The following is a 22,931-nucleotide window of genomic DNA, read 5'->3' as shown; positions in this document are numbered from 1 at the left end:
TCTAAGTAACCTTCACAGCCTTCTAACAACACTGAAGTAGGTGAAGTTACAATGACTTGAATTTCATAAGATTAAAATTAGGATCAGGCATAATTGAATACAGCGGTGCCCAAAGTGCATCCCGGGGGCCAACTGTGGTCTGAAGCACATTGTAGAAATAAAATAAACCAAGAAAATATATATATATATATTTATAATATATATATAGTACCAAAAAGGCATAGTGTAAAAACAAAAAGCTTAAATGTTGATAGAAATTATTAATAAAACGAAGTTTTTCTTAATTTTTTTTAACCCTTTAAAAAAACAACATGAAAATATCAAGGTAGCCCCCTGCATCCTTTGACTTTTCAGCATGCGGCCCTTATGGGAAAAGGTTTGGACACCCCTGATTAAAAATGTTTCATTTCGTGTATATCAACAATGATTCTGCTATGAGGGTGGGAAGTAAACAGACTGGATAACGTGACTCTAACGCGCCTCCTCCTTGACGGTGAAAGATGACGTAACGCAATAGAAGGGCCAATCAGGGAAGGAGACGCTCAAGCCGAGGCTGCACTCTGAAGGCTAGTGCAGCTGGTTCGCATTTAGTTGTGTGCGTGTGTGTGAGTGTGTGCGTGTGTGTATGCGAACAAGTTGATATTGTTTAGATTTTTCTTCCTCCCCCCGAAACCATTGCAAATAAGTTCTGGAGTTTAGTCGGGGCCACGGTGAGTAAGTAATCTCTCAGTGCCGCCCGACGAGAAGAAAAACACTCCAATAACAACGCTGACTTAAATGTACTCGAAAATAACAAGTTTGCTACGCACATCCGTTGAATATGAGCCACGACTACGCAGTTTAACCATTTTGGCGTGTAATTTTCTTTTCGGCGTTCTCTTACTTGCAGTCGAGAATCTCGAGCAGCTGACGACGTTGTTTTTGTGGCTGTCAATTTAAAAAAAAAAAAAAGTTCAGTGTGCCTTATTGTAAACGAGCAAAGTCGTTCATGTTAGCTGTAAACGCCGTAACAGAGCCAGCAATTAAAACGTATTTGTAAGGGGATAAGCCATAAGCTAGTCAAGTCAACATGCTAAAGACCCTGACCAAGAAGCTAAGAAGACACTCACTCAATGAGATACACCCTTTTCAACTAAAGGTAAGTTTGCACAAGTTATCATATTCATTTTACAATACTGAAAGCAGCTGTGTTGAAAATGTTTAGCGTTTTCTGCTATTCAGGGGTCTTTTGCCAGATGTTTACTAGAGCACACCATACAAACACATCAGTCAACACACAGTCATTGAACCATTGTTCAGCTTTTGAAAAAGTAAATCAACTGATGTTGTGCAGGTGTGGGAATGATAGTGAGCCCATAGTTACCCTTCAGCTACTACTTGTGTAATAGTATAACATGTATAAAATAACCTTAGGTTTCAAATCTAAAAGAATTTACAGTACCTGTGTGTCTGGACAAGTAATTGCAACTCGAAAGGTGATTGCGTGTGTTTTCAAAATGACACACTTTTCACTGTAACATTATTGTTGTGAGCTATAATTGCCCCGACATCTACAGACTTCACCCTGCAATTTTACGCAACACAACCCATGGAAGTACTCCTCAATTGTAACATGCTGCATAATGCCTCTTTTCGGTGAGTAAAAGGGTGGATTGTGTCCCGCATGGGTCACTAACTTGGCCCATTCACAACACTATTGTGAGTCGACCAACTATACAGTCGCATGGCAGCCATTTTGTTCCAAAGGGCTCCCGTTCAAAGGCCTGGCTGAGGATCCAGCGCAAAGTGTGCCATCTCCATTGTCAAGTTATGTTTGTGTTTGTTGCTCCGCTTGGATGTAAGCGTTCTTCCTGACCGTTCGTGTGTCTGCACTCCCTCAACTTCTCAGCAGTGTGGCAGCTTTCAGCAATCCCCCCCCCCCCCAGAGTAATTTCACCACCGTTGTGCACATGACACATTTTGTAATAAACTAGATTTATTCTGTTACGGCCTTTTAAAGGGGGAGGTTGTAGAAAGTAACCAATTGATGCAGAAAGTTACTGCCGCCTCAACCAAAAGCCCATATGTACTGTGAGGTTTGGTTATGTTAGTTGTTCATTGACATAAGCTTCTTCGTTTGCGGTTAACTTGCATCACTAAGTTAACATTTTTGTGTGTAAAACCTGTAAGCAGTGAACCACGGGGGCAATAGGTAATTTGTAACATCTACACACATCTATGTACTGGCTAAAGGTTGGTTTATCCTTCTGTGTCGAGGTGACTGTGCATTTGACACCGACTCAGCCCTCCATCTCCAAACCGTCTGGCATTGTGTGATATGCACCTCACAAATAAAGCAAAACTCACGTTGCAGCAACAAGCTAAAGAGGCGACAAGTGTCATGATTGCTCACCAAGTTGACCGACCTGGAAAGCACCGCCAATGGCGTTTCAGCAGAGGATTGCACGATGCGCTCTCAACCCCGGCACAGAACAACATTAGAAAGCTTCGCGAGACAAATCAGAAGCATGAGCCAAGTTTAAGATTAAGGAATGGGTCACTGCGTTTCGGTTGGTTCCTGCAGAAAACAACAGGACTACGCCAGTGTTTGTCTTTTTGTAGGGCCTGTTCACACAAGACTGTTTTTAAGTGAAAATTGATGAAACGGTCATTTTGGCTGCTCGTATACATGACAACAGTGTTGTAAAGCATGAAAATGTTAACATTGGAAAATGGGTCTCAGTTTATGAACATGACATTGTTACTGTGTCAGTCTGACCATGTATGAGTAGTCATAGCCAAAATATAAATGCTGATGCTGTAGTAGCATTTGTGCTTTGAATGCTTGTCCTATAAAGTGACCATTTACGACGCTGCTACTGTGCCTTGGTGTTGCATCATTTATCAAAAGTCTTCACCTATTACATGTACAGTAATCCCTCATTTATCGCGGTTAATTGGTTCCAGACCCCGACCGTGATAATTGCATTTATAAAGCAAAAAATTATAAAGATAATATTTTGGTAGTTGGAACATAGAAACCTGTTTACGACCTTCTAAATACAGGTTTTAACATTATTGGAGCCCTCCAAACATGAACTCATATACTCACCTTTACACTATATTACCAAATATAGTAGACATAATATGAGTAAATAAGTAATTTGTGTGTTGCTATAAATGTGTTCCCTGGGGGAGCTGAGTGCTAGGCAGACAGGAAGTGACGGAAGTGACACGGGTCGAGTTTTAGCTTGGCATAGGTTACGACCACAACAGCAGCCCGTGTTTTTATTAGGGCTTTATATTAGTGATGATTTTATTTGGATTTTATTGGAAGGCCTAGTGGTTAGTATATTGGCCACACAGTCAGGAGATTTGGATGATATGGGTTCGAATCTCCTTTGTGCATTTCTGTTTGGAGTTTGCATGTTCTCCTCGTGCGTGGGTTTTCTCTGGGTACTCTGATTTCCTCCCACATTCCAAAAACATGCATGTTAGGTTAATTGGCGACTCTAAATTGTCCATAGGTATGAATGTGAGTGTGAATGGTTGTTTGTCTATATGTACCCTGCCATTGGCAGGCGACCAGTCCAGGGTGTACCCCGCCTGTCGCCCAAAGTCAGCTGGGATCGGCTCCAGCATACCTGCGACGCTAGTGAGGATAAGCGTCATAGAAGATGGATTGATGGATTTTATTTGGATACTGTGTCTGCTGTTAGATAATACAAGCCTGTTACCTCTGACTAAGTCTGGCATTTGTGTGTCTCACTGAGCATAACAGTAAAAATCACAGATGCCTAGTGTCAAGCGTAGAATACTACATATCATTCACACCATCTTTGAATTTCAATTCATTTAGCTATTTTCGTGCTTGAAAATGCTTAATTTAGGCAAAAAATATGTAGACTTTCTTCAATATGCATAATTCTTGACTAATGATATTCAACCATAAACAGCATAATTTATTTTTGACAAACCGGGATACAGTGAAGCCATGAAATTTGAGCCGTGAAGTGGCGAGGAACGATTGTACACTGAGGGGTTTTAAAAATGGGTGCGTACGTATAGTGAAATCCTAAACAACTGGCCCTACATGCATATTGCAGCATTTGACATCTTTTTGCAAGCATGGGGAAACATATTGACAACTGTCTTGTGCGACTGCAACATAAGCAAAGACCTTTCTCTACTAAGTTGTCGTGTAAACGTACCCTTATCCTATACTAGCTTCATTGTCTGTTTCACCTTAACAATGAAGTAACTTTAACCCTACTTTTGGCCCACCCTATATTTGTAAAGATGTTGGTTCTCAGAAAACCGTTGTAGTCCACATGCCACATTCAAGCTGCTGCCTCAAAATAAGACAAACGAGTGTCTCTTTAGAGTTGCTGTAAAATCATGGCACCGCAGCTAAAAGGCTCAATGGGACTTTTACTATACAAGGTATGTAGATATGAAGGGCTCAGTCTATACTGTATTAATCAAGCAGGAATTGTAACACAACTTCTGCACTTGTAAAATGATTCTTATTATAGTACATTCCCATCCTTTATCCCCACTAAATCTCAAACACTGGTCTGTTTTGAAGGATTGGGAGACTGAGCAGGATAAAATTTTGTGTCGATGAGGTTGACTTTTAGTCCTTAGTGTGGGTCAAGCCCCGGAAATGGTGGATTACCCATAATACAGATTTTGTCCAACCTTCTTTTAAACACAAATCTATGCCTCTCAAACATTACACCCCCAGTTTAGACCACAGGAGAGTTTTTTTTTTTTAAATGTTAGCAGTCTAATTCCAAGCAGAGAATTCCTCACTTAAGAATCCACAGACAAAAATCAGCTAGGAAAACATGTTGTTCAGTTGATGTTCAGTTTCCTATGATGGGTTATTTTCAGGTTTATGGGGAAAAAAAAAGAGGAAACTTGCATTCCATGTGCAGCTATGTATACATATGGTCAGTCAAATCACAGCCTTTTAAGTTCATTTGCGGGATAACAACATGGTTGATGTCATGTGTACTGATTCTAGTTCCAACATTAAATGAATCCATATAAAGAAAATCAAACGAGGGAGTACCGTCTTTGAAAGTGAGATGCCGAGCAATGTGACCTGCTTCTGTCTGCTTTATACTGTTATATTGATAACATTCATTCTCATTTAATCGCAACAGAACTCCTGGTTTGTTTAAGGTTGAAAATGCCCTGAAATACTCTGCTTTGCTGTTCTTTTTCATAGGTTACCTGTATGATATTTTAAAGTGAAAGTTAACTACAGTGATTGTGGTTTTGACCATTGCAAGACAAGGACTCAAGGTCACTTAGGCCGTGTTACAGTACTATTCCCAGGAGCTTACACTAATCATGACTAATTGTACTATACCCTATGGGTAAGACTCACAAGAGTGTGAGGCAAAGACAATCACCCGTCTCTGATTCTGGGTTGGTGCACTTTCATGAGAGGGGGAATGGAGGGTGACAGTGTTCATGTCAGTGTGGCAGAGCAAAGCTGATGTGTGTGTGCGTGCGTGTGTGTATGTACACTGTGACATTGCCATTGATCCAGCTTAGCAAGCTGCTCAGCGATGCAGGGGACTGACAAGGATTTCATTCAACTCTTCTTGATATACAACTCGTCTGTTGCAGCATGTATGCACAAAAGCAGTTTTATGCTATATTCATACGGTCTCATTAGTGCATAGTGCTCAGCTCTGTCATCACTTACTGTGCTAGACACTGAATAACATGAACTTTAATATAAATTAAAGAAAACATGCTAAGTTTGAAATTGTAAAAAATTAAAAAAAAAAAGTGTAAATATTAGGGGTGTAACGGCTCACATGGATGTATTGAACCGTTTCGGTTCTGCATGTTTGGTTTGGTCCACTTGCGTACCGTTTCGGTTATAATTTACGCTATTTTTCTCATTTAATTTATTACTAGAGTGATGTAAGCGCTTCACGCGGAACTAAAGTCCTGTGGGCGAGTTCACGCACGGATGCTTCTGAGTGTCGGACACTACTTACTGAGGGGGACCAACGCTAGTAGCTCACAGGCGTGACAAATGGCATCATGGCAAATGCAAGCGAGAAGCCTGAGCTGGAATACCCTCCCATCTCACTACGGTTTCCTGTTTGGGAACACTTTGGCTTCCCTGTTAAAATTACGGATGGACAAAGGCAAGTGGATAAAACCAAATTTGTTTGTCGACATTGTTCCATGGATATCGGGTATGCTGCAGGAAACACGTTGAACATGTTAGCTCACTTAAAGCGACATCACCTGGCAGTGAATGCTACATCTAAAAGAAAGAAAACCAGCTTAGTGCAAACACGGATAACTTCAGCATATAAACAACCTCGAGCAAGCAACTCTGACCGGGCCAAAGCAGTAACACATGCTATTGGAGTTTTTATAGCCACGAGATTGTTTAGATACAATTGTTTATTTATTTTACTATTATTTTTCTATTTAAAAAAACTTAAAGTCTAATTTATTAATGTTTATATCACCCAAATGGGTCGCTTTTATTTATTTTAAAAAAATTCTGTTTTTTTCTTTCTTTCTTTTTTTTTTTTAAATAAAAGCATTCTGAGTCATTTTTTCCTGCCCTTTTTGTACCGAAAATTAACCGAACCGATCACTTAAAGAAACTGAACCGAACCGAAGTTCCATTTTAGTGTACCGTTACACCCCTAGGAAATATGATACTACGTTTCTAAATGATTGGCGAAACCTACGACCTCAATGTTCTTAAACCTCTTCAAATAGTGCGCAGTGTTTGCTTTACAAAGTACATATTTTATTTATTAATTGGTTTGGTTTTCATGTACATTGTGTCACTAAAATGAAACGGTTATGAGTCAGTGAAGCGGCAAAGTCACACAAGGTAGCAATCTGCTTTATGTCAGGCATCAGGGAATATGACGTTTTCCTTGCATGTTTTTTTTGGTCAGTGTTTTTTTGGGGGGGGTCGGAGACTATAAATACTGCATATAGTCTGAGATGGAAGCAACGTTTTCTGTTCTGATCTACCAAGTGAGCAACATGGGTAGTTGCAAATGAGAATGGCTTATTTACATGAATTATTTTTTGGCGATAATTACAAAAGGTGTGGACTCATGTCACAGTTTTAATGACTCTGGACTCGATCTGACAATAATAACACTCCTGACTTGTCTTTAGTCTGACGACTTAAAAATAACGTAATTTCCAGACTATTGAGCGCACAAAGTCTTGCCCACTAAATTTAAAGAGAAAAAATATTTGTACCACACCTGTCTATAAGTCGCAGTTATCCATGTCGTAACATAAGATATTTAGTACACAGAATGATGTCACACAGAGCATTTTTAAACTTTTGATTAAGTAAACAGAACGGTGCGTGTAGCATGGCAAGTTAAACAGTGCCAGTCTCCCACCAGAAAAGTAATTAATCGCCGTTCTCCTCCTGGGAACTAAAACCACTCAATTCATCTTCTTCTGCATCACAATGGAGCAGCATAATAATCACATAATAAATAAAAATTAACATGATAATTTTGCCGGCCTCAATAAATTGCCATGTGCATGCGTGGTTGTTGGTGCTAGCTAGGGTACACGCATACTGCTGCAAGTGAGTGTCGTGAGGAATAACAAACAAGCAAACGCAAATGGGTGATTCTCCTGAAAGAGTTACCAGCGAATGAGTATTCACAGGCGTACCAGCAACAGTGCAGCAGCTACTTCGAGGGTCATGAGGCACAGAGTACAGTGATTTGAAGCCATTGTCATGTGAATATGTACTGCAAACACTGAATAAACAGAGGAAACGGTGTCCAATACTTTCTTCGTACTTTCGCCTGATGTCACGATCTGATCAGGTTCTTAATTGTACTGCAAATTGGGGGGCATGAAAAAAGTGTCTGTCCGCTGGGGAGGCATGACAGAAAATAATTGAGAACCACTGCCTTAACCTGTTCAGGGTCTTACATTAGCTGGAGCCTACCCGGGTTTGACATATTTTGAGTATTCCTTCAATGCTCTTTGAATACTGCATGATAAAGTAGTTTTGAGTTGTAAAAGGAAATTAGCTGCACTCACACAGTAACATGATGTCAATTCTGTACAAAAAACCTGCCTTAGAAATGTACATTTTGAAACATAGATTTGCTCTCAATGCATATGTTGACAAAAGAAATGCAAAAAAGTATGACCGAACTATTATTTTGAGTTTCATTTCACAACCTTGTAAAGTTGTACTGTAGACTTCACACTGAATTGGGCTTTGATGGCACCCTGTTCTGCCTTTTCCTTTTTTATTGAGTGATTCCGAAAGAAAAGGGGCGTGTGTGTGTGTTGTAGAGTGTGGAAGGGTGCGTTGTATGCTGCAGAGCGTGTGTGTGTAAGCATACACACACACAAGCGCAGATGGCAGCTGCTAAGCAAGGCCTCAAAGTGGTAATTACTGATTGTGAGCGCATTACTTAACTTTGAGACTGTAGGGTATCTGCATTGTTGCTACTGCTGGAGACATCCTTGTCTGCTGGGATAGGCTGTGTGTGAACATACTAGCCTAGACTAAAATAAACCAAGAATGTGTATGTTTTGAACCATTTTAACTGTACTAAAATATGATGAATTCATTTTCTCTGTCATAAATGTTTAAGGTAATCTTTTATTTAAGTCACTATTGATATCATCAGCCGTGGGAGCAGAGATCCAGACATGCAGGGCACCTCTACAAGCCAAGGGTGTGTACATTAGCACCGCCTTGAATGACGACGTGTGGATGCGTGCAGCCCAGCCTGTATCTAGTGGGAGTCATGACTAACAATAGTATTTAGAAGCCAGAACCTGGAGACACTCTTCTGTTGTTTAGTAACACATTGCATTCCAGGTGCAATACATAAGCCAGTGGTGCGACAGTTGACTACAGTATGTTCCATGTGCTGGCATTGAATATGCTTGATCTAATATTACACAAGTGCAACTTGAATTATTTGAGGCATAAATTGAGGCATTTTGTGGTTTCGGTTTTGTTTTCAAATTCACACAAATGCATGTATAGTTTGTAAAACAAACACAATCAGAAGTGATGAATTGTGGTGTTGGATTTGAACACAAATGTTAAGAATGGTTATTTTATTTGCCCAGAATATGTAGGCTTACTGCGCTCTATGAGAAACAGCCTCCCTTATTGTCTGCTGTCCATGAATTGGAGTGTATGTTTTGTGGTTGAAAAGTGCTTGTCAATCGTTGACTTTTGTTTATATTAAATGGTAAGTGGTCTTTCACTTATGGCGCTTTTCCCCACCTCCAAGGCACTCTGACACTTTTAGCACATTTACCTACTGATGACGCAGGATCAGGAGCAACTGGGGGTTCAGTATCTTGCCCAAGGATACTTTGACATGATCACGGGAGGACGGAGGATCGAACCCGCACACACATTGCACTTGGTTTACCCCTGCTTTCATGGAGAACATTGGGCAACTGTTGATTAGCTGTTGATTAGTGATGATTTGTTTTGTTAAATGAGAGAACACATGTTGGCATCTCTGTCAGTGTAAACAAGGAAGTGAAGATGTGAAAGTGTGAAGCAGAGACCCATATGATTGGTTAGACAGTTGACGTACATGTTTGAGACCTACTCATGGACATTGCCAGATTGATAGTTCAGCCTAACCTCCCCACTGGCCATCTAGACAATTCAGGTATCAACTTATTGCCACCCCTATGTGAGTAATGGTCTCACCTTGGTCACCTCAATAAAAAATTTCTGGCTCCGCCACTGGTCACTGGTAAAACTTTACAATTACCTTTGATAGTATTTGGTCCATAGAATGCATATGGCCATTATTACATAGTTTTGAGAGCATTATTTGCAGATGTTGTGGAAAACACTGTATTCCTGTGCACAATTCATTCATTCATATGTCTATGGGTCGTGGGAATGTAAAAAAAAACGTGGAAATAGCGGCAGGAAGACGAAACCCAGAGAGAAGCTGATGTCATTGGAGCGCCCCAATGAATGCGTTGCTCAATGCAGTGCCTTATGGGACATGTTTGTATATTTGTATATACACCTTTTGGGTATTAAGTTGCTGTGTGATGAATTTAGTGCTGTTATTAAAGTGTTCTCTGAAAGATGACACCGTGAGTCAGACTGTTCTATTGTTATACTGGTATATACTGTATACTGACCTACACCGAATTACAGCGGGTCGACAAACTTGGTGTCAGTGCACTGATAGCGGGAGAGGCACAGTATTTAAACAATTAGTAGTACTTCTGAAGTAAAGGAGATGTCAAAAGATTAGAATTTAACCATAAATTAGCCACGCTGCTGTATAAGGCGCAGGGTTCAAGTTTAAGAAAAAAGAAACTGCTTTTTCACTGGAATTTATGGTACTTTTTTTTTTCTACTTGCGGTTACTTGCTGAAGTACATGTTGTAAGTATGACACCTTACTTTATTTCTGTTGTGGTCTCCGAGTCTGTATATATGATAACGTTCATGAACAAGGATTTGAGCTTCTCATGTCAATGATGGAAGTGGGCCTTTTTGATTGATATCCTTCTAAACTGTAAACATCTGGCGGGACAAAAGCAGGCATTTTGGGGAGATCATTGTCAGTCAAAATACTTGTATGCCTACCATACGAATGTAATATTTCACTCCAGGTTTTATCATCCTGCTTTTTTTTATAGCACAGACTGAAACCCTTTTCTTTCCCCAGTTTTCTTACCATGGCAGTGGTGAGGGTGGGGAGAGTGATGATTCAGAAGGAGAGAACCAGGAGCTTGCACAAATTGATAGAGGTATGCCGCCTCAGCAAACAAAATTATTTTGGTTCACCACATACAGCGTAGCTGATTGGTTTATGCCCTAGATTGTTGCACATCAAATCTGTATGCATTGATAAGAATGTATGTAAAAAAAAAAAAATATATATATTTTTATTCATATATTTTTATCAAACATGTTCTTTTTCCAACAGAGAGACGGAGAAATTGTGCCCTCACCCCCTTGGCTACCAGCCAGCAGCACAACCAGGGTCCCGTCTCTCCAGCTCGTTTACGACGCCTCCGCCTCCTCCTTGATGCCAATCTGGATCGACACTCGTCAGAAGAAGAACTGGAGCGAATCAGTTATGGGGACAACAGGAAGTGGGTGTCTTCACTTCCTCAGCGCCACAGTGATCACCACAGCAGTGCGTCCAGCGACGAGGAGGTGCGGGACCTGTGTGGTTGTGGGTCGCCCACTGCCACTACCAAGCCGGTGGTCGAGCCTGGTGCTTGTCTGGCCACATCCTCCAGCCCGGTGCTCTTCAGCTCCAGTCCTCCATGTAGCCTCAAGCCACCTCCCTTGCGCTTTCAGCTCCAGGTGGTCCAGCCAGTCACTCGACCAATCATCTTGACCCACTTTGACCAGTCAGCACCTTACAGAAGATACCGGCACAGCTATGGTGGGGAGTTGGGGAGGCCAAGTCTTGATTTAGAGAAGATGCAACAGGTTTGTAGTCTTTTTCATTTTCTTTGAATGTCAAAACTACTTGATTATATTTTATTTATTTATTTTTATTTATATCAGCCTTTGGTCATTCAAGTGGGATGACATCAAAACTAATTGAACAGTGCAGTAGTACACTTAAGTTCAGTTCACCAAAGTACGGTTTGGCTCAGGTAAACCGTGGGATTTTTGAGTTGATATTTTGAGATCCTTTGATCCCACTAGAAAGCTTACCTAAATGAGCTGGACCTTGCAACTTGGCGGAATTAGCATCGGTAAGTGCTATCTTTGCTATTCTGTCCATGGTCTTGACTTTAATGTCCTAGAAGAAAAAATCTAATATTTTGGGAACAATTACTACAGGTCTTACGAAATGTAATATCTCATTTGTCCTGAACGACATACACAATATACTCTTTCAATCACACTTTAAATGTAATGGATGTTTGCAATGCTGTTAAGTTTGATAAAGTGGCTTATGGCCTTATGTCCCTGCAGTGATACCATAGCCTGCGCAATGTGATGTCAACAAAGAATAATAGGAGTGTAAAATGGACTATCGGGGTGTTATTTCATGTATACGGGGCTTTAATAATGTAAAAAACGGTATTTACAAAGTCGTAAACAGGTTTGGGGTTTTTGGGTCATTGACATGCTGGAAGAGCCATCCATGACCCATCTTTAGTGTTCTGGATGGAGGCTCTCATCCAAGATTCTACAGTACATGGCCCTGTTCATCAGCAGCTCTTGCTGCTTTTTGGCATGATCAATTTTGATCTCATCTGGCCACATCACATTCTCCCAAGCTTTGTCTGAATCATTCAGATGTCCATTGGCAAACTTTGGGCAGGCGTATACATGTGCCTTCTTCATCCATACCCCATGAAGGCATCCTTCATTTTGTGTCTTTTTCTGGATTGTGTTTTACATTCTCTTTTGGTTCCAATAAACCTAGCATAAACGTTCTGGACTGTTCTTAACTTTGTAAGAGTGTACTTACAAAATCAGTCAGTCTTTTAGCAACTTGAACAAATGAAAGGTTGCAGCTACAAGAAGCCACAAATCCCTTTTTGCTTTTTTTTGTGATGTAATTGTCTGCATCGGGAGCAAACACCTGTTGCCTAAGCCATAGTGGGACAACGAACCAAACAAATGACTAAGAGTTAAAAGGCACAATCTGAACTTGTGAGTTCATTCAGTCAAATACATTAGTGTTGTGTTTGCATGTACATGCCCATCAACAACTCCACAGCAAAGAGCACAAGATATAGTTTTAGTTTGTCTTCTGTTTTAGAAATAACTAACATACCGATTTTGTGTCCATAGTGGTTGTGTATTAATACTAATCCGTCCTATTGTGTCATTATTTTATATAGTCACTGGATATTGTGACGTAACAGCATGGAAAAGTATATCAGTCCTTGAACAATGTAAATACTCAACACAAAGATTTCTCTCCAGTCAACCCAGCTACTCTCTGCACACACATGGTGACACAAATGTGCACGCTCACACAAGCAAACAATGTCCTCCCTTTCCATAGCCGGACGCCTTCCACCACGGTGGTCTGGGTGGAGAGGGATGAAGGAGAGGCAGACAGGGACGGCAGATGTCCGTCCTGGTTTCTCACAAAGGCTGGCAAGCAAGGGAAACGATAGAGGGGTGGAGGCAGAAGGATAGGATTAAATACACAACAGAAAAACAGCATTCACTAATGAGTCATGCTGAAGCTGGTTTACTAATGACAATCCAGTCAAATTTTTGGCCCGTGTGATGAATGGGAAGGGGGGGTGTATGTGTGTTTGCAAAAAGAGAAACTGCAGGTTTTAGGGCTCCATATGTCGATGAGGTTTTTGAGCGAAAGAACAGACGACGAGACAGGGTGCTGCAAGGAGTGGGGCAAAGAGGGGAAAAAAGGAAGTGTGTGTGTCATGCTGGGTTATGTGTCTATCATCCTCCCTGTCTCTTTGTGTCTCCATGTGTGCATCCTCATGTCTGTAAGTTTGTTGTTTGGCTGTGTGTCTGTCTGCAAGTGTGTGTGCACACTCAGTCAAGTGGAATGGGAGGTGCTGCAGGGAATACAATAGGGGGCCTCCAGAGGTAGCTTACAGACAGATCCCCAGTCTCCCATTAACCCTTAAACTGGACACTTACTTACCATTTTCCTTCGACGATTAATTAATGTGCAAAACAGGGGTTCTTTGGCAAAAGTTATTTGATGGTCAGAATTAGGGGAATTGGTTGTGCAGTAATCAGTTTAGTCTTTGGATGGGTAGTGCACAACTCATGGAGAATCAAACGGTACCACTGATTTCACAATATTCTCCCAAATGAATGATTTTATACAGTACTTTTTGGTTGAATCCTGTCAAAACTGAACACTGTTTTTTTCAAGAGTTGTCAAGGGCCACAAAATTGTCAGTTTTGCATAACCCAGCGACCCAGTTGAACATGCATGTACAGTCCTGATCAAAATTTGAAGACCAGTTGAACAATTTGTAAGAATTTACATTTTGCACTGTTTGATAGTAGGTAGATAGAAAGTAGAGCTTCAAAATGCAAAAACAAAAAATGGGAGGGTGATAATGTTTGTAGTAAGCAATTTATTCCAAACAAGCGTTAAAGTGAAATAGCCTGTTGATCAGCTGATCAAAAGTTTAAGACCACAGCCTTTGAAAGCCAAAATATTGGCAAAAATGTGGATTAAATGTCATTTTCTGTCAGGTATTTACACTGTCATGATCACTTGATGGCAAAGGCAAAAAAGATTTCCTTTTTTTAACGCGGTGGGATTGTTGAGCTGCATAAACAAGGCCTCGTGTAGCGTGAAATTGCTGCCGAGGTTGGACGCAGTAAGACAATCATTTGAAACTTCTTTAAAGATCCTGAGGGTCATGGAACAAAAAAGTCAAGTGGTAGACCCAAAATGTCACCGGCCCTGACCCAGAAGATCCGATTGGCTGTCCGTCAAAAGTGCAGTCCAATCACCAGCAGACGGCATCTGCGACAGAAAGGTTTTAAGAAGAAAAAACGTCTTTGAAGGTCTTGTTTCCTTCAATGCCACAAAATTGCCCGTTTGGGGTTTCCACGAGAGCACCAAACATGGGACATTGAAAGGTGGCAGATAATTGTATTCTCTGATGAGAAAAAATGTAATCTTGACCATCCTGCTGGCTTCCAAAGTTATGACATAACAAGGAGATCCCACCTGAGATGTTTTCCACACGACAGAGTGGCGGGGGCGCCACCATGATCTGGCGTGCTTTTTCCTTCACTGAATGGAGCTTCAGGTTGTGCAGGGGTGTCAAGCAGCTGGCTATGTGCAGATGTTGCAGGGGGCATCCCTCATGACTGAAGGCCCCCGTCTGTGTGGTAATGACTGGGTTTTTCAACAGGATAGCTGTAGTTCCCAATGCAAGGACTTCTTCCAGAGGAATAACCTCACTCTTTTGGATCATCCTGCGTGTTCCCCTGATCTAAATCCAATTGACAACATTTGAGGTTGGATGGCAAGGAAAGTTTACAAAAATTTCCAGTGGATGCCCTCCATGAAGCCATCTTCACCACCTGGAGCAAAATTGCCACTAGCCTCCTGGAAACACTGGCATCAAGCATGCCCCAATGCATTTTTGAGGTGATTAACAAAAATGGCGCAGCTACTCATCACTGAGTTCTTTTTTCAACATTTTATTTGTATTATAGGGGGGTTTCGTGTTCTTTTTAGCTGTGGTTTAAAACTTGTGATCAGCTGATGAGCAGCCTATTTCACTTAAATGCTTGTTTGCTTATTCAAAAATGTTTGGTTTTCACGTTTCAGCTTTTTGCATTTTGAAGCTCTACTTGGATCCTCCTTAAGATCCAACAGTGCAAAATGTAAATTCTTGCAATTTTTCCACTGGTCTTCAAATTTGGATCAGGAGTGTATATATATAATTTTCAGCTATAGATGTATTATGACATACCAGGCATCACCAATGCAACAGGTTAAATTTTAACCCGAGCAGGGGTCGGGAACGTTTTTGGCTAAGAGAGCCATGAAAGCCACATATTTTAAAATGTATATTCGTGAGAGCCATACAAACATTTTTGAAAACATTGAATACAACTAAATACGTGAATTTTTAAGCAAGACCGTCAATTTTAATATAATAAGTCTTTGAATTTATTAGTTTTATCAACATTGTTGTATTAAAGTTACACAATAAAACACTTTTTTTTTTTTTTTTTAACCAAAAATGTGAATTCTGGTGCTGCTGGTTTTGCACTGTACTCCGTCTCTTTCTTTCTTTTCGCCATTTTGTTCGTCAAAAGGGTTGGCTCTGCAGAATTAGCTAGGTGACTATTTGGTTAAAGGAGGGAATTCTACTTGTAGACCTCTCAATGACCCGGGTAGGATACGGCTTATCCAGTCATAATCGAGTTTCGGTGTGTAACCCGGAGCACTATTGCAGAGCCAGATGCAGTCATCAAAAGAGCCACATCAAGCTCCTGGGCCATAGGTTCCCTACCCCTGGGTTTAAAAGGTCAACAGTTGTTTTTCTTGTTTGGGTCTAATAATCCCTGCATGTTAATCCCTGTCCAAATGCACAAATGTGGCAGATTTTCACGGAAGAGCAAATGTTTTTGGCAGATTATTTGACTAGTTTTATCATCATGGATGTACAGCACGGATATTGTAATGTACTATATAATGCCATCCAATGACTTGCTTAAAAAAGACAATGTTTTACATAGAGTGTTCAGGTAACATTACATGTTAATATTACAATGAAAACTGTCACCAAGGCTGCGGCTGTGTGTGTTGTATTTCACAGCCGCAACAAAGAACACAACAGAATTCTGTCTTCAGGATCCTCAGTTTTGATTGACCCTGTCAGAGAGGTTTTAATTTAAGAATAGGTTTCCTTGATGCGGTGCAGTTGCACACCACAGTAAACTACACCAATAATAAGCAACATGTAACTCCTGTGATGAGTAGCTCTCTGACAGTGTTTATCAGCTAGGAGCATTAGGCATCTTTATGAATTCTGAATCAAAATGAAAACAACTTTGGTTGAGCTTATACCTACGCTCATATTTTTGCTTTGTCTATACAGCATATTTGCATTCACATATAAATATCCCGCAGACAATGTTAGCCAAGATAAGGTTTGTCTGTAGGTGAGCGTGCGGGCAAGTGCACACTAGCTCTCTCCCACATAACAGCAGGAGCCTTGTGTTTCCATTCTTTCCTGTGCCCCCTTCCCCCTTAGAAGCTACCTCCTGGACTGGAGACAATTTGATAATTGTGTGGTCTCTCCTTCCCTGCTGTTTTTTGAGAATAGTGGCGTTGTGTGGGTATGGAGGAAAGTGCAAGACAGGATATTGCATAAGCTTCATTGACTGACTGTTTAGTTTAGTGAGTCAGCTGGATTTGCTTCACTTCCTTGATCCTACTGAATCAATGTTAATTGACTGCCAGTGTTAATTTCTAGTCACGACAGATGTTACTCCTGTAATAGAAACATTTTTTATGCGGCAATACAAGTTTTGAAAGTTCCCTGTTCTGTAAATGATACAACGTGAGAATCAAAAAAAGCCTCTTACAGCTACCTATTAGGGTTTAGTGCGCAATGTCTACGCAAGCTGCTGAACCATAATACTGTTTGGTGGGTGCTTTCACTGTGTTAAAGTGATGGTTCAGATTTTTTGACATGAAGTTGTATGTCATCCGATCAACAGTGTAGTGCATCAACAGTGACTTACCCCACACTTCGTCCCGTGACCAGAGTTCTGGTCGGATTTTGTGGATGAGTTGAGTTGGTGGGGCCACTTAAGTAAAGAGTTTGGCTTCTCAAAGCAATATGCATTCAAAAGAATAACACATTTGCCTCCTCAAAAAAATCAGACCTCACAATCGCTCAGCGTTACTTTTTCTCCCGTCGTATCACTGCGCGTCCATTGTTGTGTATGTGTTCCACAGCGAATGATGACCCCTGCGACGCGAGACGAACGTCGCATCTGCGCATGTAAACACTGTGACGGAAAAGAAAGTAACACTGAGTGATTGTGAGGTCTGATTTTTTTCAAGGAGGTATTTTTGTGATGCAAATGTATTACTTTTTTGAACACATTTTGTTTTGCCAAAGTTTTTACTTAAGTGGCCCCACCAACTAACCAGAACTATAGTCATAGAAAAAATGATTAAGTGATTTTGGTTATTATCAAAAAAAAACATGGGAGTTTTATGAGCTATATTTGTTCATCGTATTTGTCCAAACAAAGGTACCTTTACTTGTACCAGGCATTAAAGTGGATCAATAAACTGAAGAAACAAGGGTGGTCTAATAGTTTTTTCCATGACTGTATGTTCCTCATTACCAAAATCTGACCAGAACTCTGCTCACGGGACGAAGTGGGGGGTAAGTCACTGTTGATACACTGCTGATGGGCATGTCATACAACTTCATGACAAAAAATCCAAACTATCCCTTTAATAGTTTTACATACATAGAATAGCAGGTGTATTTTATGCTCCTTTGTATTTCTCACTTAGCTTTCATTTTCCTCACAGAAAATGCTGCTGAAAAAGAACTGCGGAGGGAAAACACGGACCATAAAGATGCGGGTGAGTTTAACACTTCACGTTGATGTGACAACTGCCTTGTTATACTATGCATTAGGGTACATGTGATGGCAGCCATTAAGATACATTGTTTTATTCATTGTAATCCATGCACCTTTGCACAAAAGACATTTGATTTATGCTCAACTGCATGGTCCAGCTTAGGGTGTCCATTACCACAGTGATAAGGTTGCAAGATTGCAACAATCCAGCTTGTCCTGTCGCCAGCACCTTGATGTCAGTCCAACTGCATACTGAGACAGCATCTGGCAGCAGTGTTTGTTCTCATGCCCTGCTAGCAGCAGTCGTATCTGCAGATTTGATAGCAGTGATAGATTCCTCATGCAAACAAAACCAATCTGTACTCAGTCTTGCAGCCGTACACAAAAAATGTGACATTTTCATGTTTTGTTTTGGTCTTGTTTGGTGCCTCAGTCACACTCGACCTTTAATCGTCTACTTCTGTCATTAGTGTCACATCTACTTTGTGAAATGCATTTGTGTTTACAAAACTATTTGACCAAAATAGTCAGCTTCCGGAGAAGTATTCTTCCAAACAGAACCTCTGCTATTAATCATCCACCCACTGCAGTAAGCATCGTAACCGTTTGGGGTTTGGGAGGTTTAGATTGTAGTGCATAAGGGATGTTCGTCTGGTACTTGGCGCAGAAAGGGCCACTCCAGAAGGATGCACAGTGTGGTGAGAGGAATGACGTCATTATCACCTTGTGTGGGATAGTGTCAATGGAACCTCATCACACACTTGTTTATGTACACACGCGCATGCACCAACTGTAACAGCATCTCTAGTCCCACATACAGAAGCGTGAAGTATGCACTGTCTGGACAAATCTGTATCAAAAACATCATCTAGCGGGAGAAACGGAGTGGTGATGAGACATACAGCCGAGGAGGAAAAAGAAGAGGGTTTTTCAAGTCCCCTGTGGTGTATTACAAGGGGATGAAGTCATATTCCATTTATAGTTTGGCAAGTGCTGCTGAAATGTCTAATGTTGAGGCAAACAAAAAATGTTAAGAGAAAAGGAAAACACAGATGCTGCTGGGTAGGAAGCACTGCATACATGTTGACACACATTAGGTTCTCAAGCCCATACTGTACTCCTCATTAAACAGCCTGATGATCACAAAATGCCGTCAACGCATCACATAGCGCCCCGACACGCCACCCCATCGGGCGTTTGCAGACACTTTGTAATTTGAGTGAAAAGGACAAAACAAAGGTAGTTGGCAGTGTGAAGTAAGGGTCCTGTACACGTGTAACATACAGAACACAAAAGGTCAACCTAACACATTACACTGGTTGCAAAATGTGTGAAGTCAGTAAAGAACACCACCTGCAAATGTTGTGAGCTACTGAAAGACCTGTGATATAAGCGACTAAATATAATAATAATCATAATAATGATGAAGTAAATACATTTCCCATTGTAGCTCACTGTCTCTGGTAATACATAACAATATCTCTTACTGTTCTGTTTTCACTGGTGTAGTTGGAAGTCTTGTTTTCTCCGTCAGTGACCTCTGTGGGCACACATTCATGTATTTTCTTGAAGGGAGAACACACGGACAAATGAGACATTTTCAGGCATGTGTTAAGTTTTTCAACCGTTTGTACTGTTGCAGTTCCCTTCCTTTATTACTTCACTTTTCTGGCCCTCGTCCAGAAGAGACACAGGATCTGGATTGAGCCCCCAGCTTTAAACACAGGAGATTTTCCGGGTATGAAAAGGTTAACCACGGTCGTGTGTATTTTGAAACGTGTGGGGAGAGAGGGCTATGTAACTTGGAAACAGGAGGGAAACTACTGTGGCTACTGTGTGCTGAGGCCTCCCTGTCCCCGTGGAGGTGAAGAAGAGATGAGGTGATGAGAGTTTCTCAGGTTGCAGGGGCCCAGAGTGATAGCGTCCTGTTCCAGACACAGAGAGAAATGATGTTGGGTGAAGTTTGATATGGGAAATATTGCAAAGAAGTTGGGAATATATACTGTAAGTGTTCTGAAGGGATATTTCCGTGGAGTCGTTGCCATGTCAGTGGCCGAGTTGGTGTTGAATCCCTAAAGATGAAGTCATAGCAGTACTTATAGCCTTGTGTGAACTGTTTAGCCATCCCAATTTGCATATGCTGATTTCACAGGGCCTTCCACTCACCCAGAGTAGTACCTCTGTGCCAGCCCACTGCAGTGATGCATCATGTCGTATCTCGGGGGATTGGGCAGTAGCAAACATTTAGACCCTCCGTCTCATGGGACATGTTTCGGAATACACTTGAGGCCTTCATTTTTCTCAGTCCACCTCATACAACCTACCCCCTCTACCGGTCCTGGTGAAGTGCTGCCAAATTCAGCAAAGTCATTTCCTGTCGGTAGGAAAATGACCAGGGCTAATTTTAGACTGGGGTTCACAGAGCCACGGAGAGCATTTCCTGCTATCAGTCTGTGTCATTTATGTCACTGGACCTGCAGTTTGAATAGAAAATAATCATAGTGGAACAGTCTACTTCTCTTTGGGGTGGATACTTAGTACTTCTGCCAATGGAGGTATTTTTAAGTACCCTTGTTCCACTGCACATTGCTGTGCACGACACAGTTCTAATCACTATTGCAGATGCGTGTTTTAATGTGTTGCATTAAGGATGTCTGATCGGTACGTGGGTGATGGCATGCTTCACACAACAACAAGCTTGCTAACTTGGTATGTCCGCAGTCCGGAATTATTTCCAAGTTTCATTGTCAGTTTATAAATAGACCATTTGCAATGACTGTAAAGCACTGAGAGGGGGGAGTAAGGCATCTTCCTGCAACACTTGTAATCTTATATCACACCTCAGGAAGAATCCCTCGGTCTTGCACGCAGCAGCAATGCATCACAATAATAAACGATGGGAGACATACTGAAGGTGCCCTGTTTATAGATTCACTGATTGCATTAGTCCAGATGTTCATTCTTCTGCCCTTTGCACTTACACGAATGTTTGTGCAGCTTTCCAAATTATAATCTTACCTGCATTATTCAATCAGAATCTTTTTGTGAATGAATTTTTTTAATTTAATTTTGTTTAGTTTTTAAAGTTGTTACCTGTCTTGCGTGTTGATAGTTGAGATTATTGACAAGTGTTGACTAGTGTTGCATCTGAAAAGATCTCAGTGTACCTTCTTAGCAAATGTGTTGACATTAAACACGAAAATCAAAACACTGATTCTCACAGCTGTTAACACTTGCTTCTCATCTCTTTCCTCAGACTTTAACTGGCAGTCGTCCTCCACCTAGGTACACCTACGACCCCTCCATCTTCGCCTTCCGGTCTTTGAGCACAGTGCCCCTATCTGAGGATCCTCCCTGCTGATGAAGAAATGTCACACTGCTAGTTCAAGCTCTCCCTTCGCCCCAAAAGAAAGACTGTTATGAAACCCACTGATCCAACTATTGCACACTCAGGTATTCCCATCCTGTAACGATGTCACTTTGATTATTACTCTTGGAGAATAATATGGCCTAAACCTAACATTTCGAAGGATATTTCAGGTTTGTGTACATATAGCTGCACCTGACTATGTCCCGTTATTAAAGGATTGTGCCCATGGTAGCACACGGGGTGTGAAAGGGACAAAAACCCACCTGAATTTAGCTTTGGATTGGATCACTTTCAAGGGGAATGTTGCATGGCAGACAATCAAATAGTTGCAAGGTTTCTTCCTTGAATGTGATTTACAGGACATCATGTAAGGTTCTTGGTAAATTCCTCTTCTAAACATGGTGAACCGAGTCACCCAATATCTTAATCATGTTTAGATGATAACATCATCTGTAAAACAGCTTCTTTGGATGTGTTATTCTTTGAATATGCAGGTCATGGTGAGCTATCATGTATGACTGTAGTTATACCTAGTTGACCTTTTGATGTGTTTCTCAATCAATATGTCACCGTCAGTTCCCGTCAAAGTCAAGTACTTGTATCCTCTTCCTTGCATGAATTCCACTGTATTGCAGAAAGAGGTATTTGGGAGGAAGGAAGAACAAGTAGTTCGCTGCACATTTGGAAAGTGTAATTGGTGCTGTGTTATGCATAGCCTACTTGTAGTGTGCCATTTTACATTTCAATATTGTACCTCATTACTTTTTAGGTAGAAGAGGACCACTGGTAAATGTAAAACAGCCCAGGGTTTTCTAGAGATGCCTTTTAAATAACATTCCTGTTGTGTCGAATGGAATCTGAGGTGGTTCTCAGCCAGTGGCCTGAGCTCATCATTTGATTTGAAAACCAGTCACCACTGTAACTACGATTTCGCTGAAGTGAATGTAACATTGTGACAGGTTTTCGTCCCTTGTTGCACCAAATGGATCAATAAATGCCCTGTGGCCTCTTGTTCAAGAGTGATTCTTATTTCATTTGGGAAAATATACCAAAATAGAAAAAAATATTCTTTCAGTGTGAAGATGTTAGGGCCTGTCTTCATTTTTTGGACAAAAATATCTCTTGTGCGATCACTTTTTAAACCAATTTGGAAAATGCGGCGGGCCACTTTGGTCTTTTTTTTTATTTCTAAATTTTGTAAAAAGGCTAAATAAACTTACATATACATATTTAAAGACAAAGCTTTGTGTTTTTTTTAGTTATTAGTATCCGTATTTCAGCTTCTTCTCTTTACATTTGGCCTTTTTGCTCTATTTTTACCATTTTTGCATTTTTTTTTGTTTTGGTTTACAGTGAAATCGCTTTGATAAATTGATTTGAGTTAATCATTAAATTGTTCATTTATCTGATTCTCCAGGACCCCCAAAACACACAGCGGTCCCTTGACCCCAGGTTAAAAATCTGCCTTTTACATTAAAAATAATCT

The 22,931-nt window shown here is 40.8% G+C and overlaps 1 protein-coding gene across 2 annotated transcripts; it reads left to right on the top strand.

Annotated features, from left to right (window-relative positions):
* Window positions 1-546: 546 nt before the first annotated feature.
* si:dkey-16j16.4 (uncharacterized) lies at window positions 547-22,456 on the top strand. 2 transcript variants are annotated; one of them, XM_054796390.1, is made up of 6 exons: window positions 547-1,138; window positions 10,697-10,778; window positions 10,958-11,190; window positions 11,338-11,472; window positions 18,023-18,076; window positions 21,332-22,456. In XM_054796390.1, the coding sequence occupies exons 1-6, from the start codon at window positions 1,070-1,072 to the stop codon at window positions 21,434-21,436; spliced, it is 678 nt and encodes a 225-aa protein (XP_054652365.1). In that variant the 5' UTR covers window positions 547-1,069; the 3' UTR covers window positions 21,437-22,456. The 2 variants fall into 2 exon arrangements, with proteins under 2 accessions (XP_054652365.1, XP_054652364.1); XM_054796389.1 differs by having other exon boundaries at window positions 549-1,138; window positions 10,958-11,472.
* Window positions 22,457-22,931: the final 475 nt, after the last annotated feature.

This window comes from Dunckerocampus dactyliophorus, chromosome 13, assembly GCF_027744805.1.
Source record: "Dunckerocampus dactyliophorus isolate RoL2022-P2 chromosome 13, RoL_Ddac_1.1, whole genome shotgun sequence".
Taxonomy (NCBI): Eukaryota; Metazoa; Chordata; class Actinopteri; order Syngnathiformes; family Syngnathidae; genus Dunckerocampus; species Dunckerocampus dactyliophorus.
The sequence above is the reverse complement of the archived record's forward strand: the minus strand, read 5'-3'. Positions and strand labels throughout refer to the sequence as shown.

What these genes read in the sequence shown, in the direction of transcription:
- si:dkey-16j16.4 (XM_054796389.1), top strand. Translation starts at nt 1,070, where the DNA reads ATGCTAAAGACCCTGACCAAGAAGCTAAGAAGACACTCACTCAATGAG. An exon ending in GCTTGCACAAATTGATAGAG is followed by an intron (nt 10,779 to 10,957) that starts GTATGCCGCCTC and finishes TTTTTCCAACAG; the next exon opens with AGAGACGGAGAAATTGTGCC. An exon ending in CACGGACCATAAAGATGCGG is followed by an intron (nt 18,077 to 21,331) that starts GTGAGTTTAACA and finishes CTCTTTCCTCAG; the next exon opens with ACTTTAACTGGCAGTCGTCC.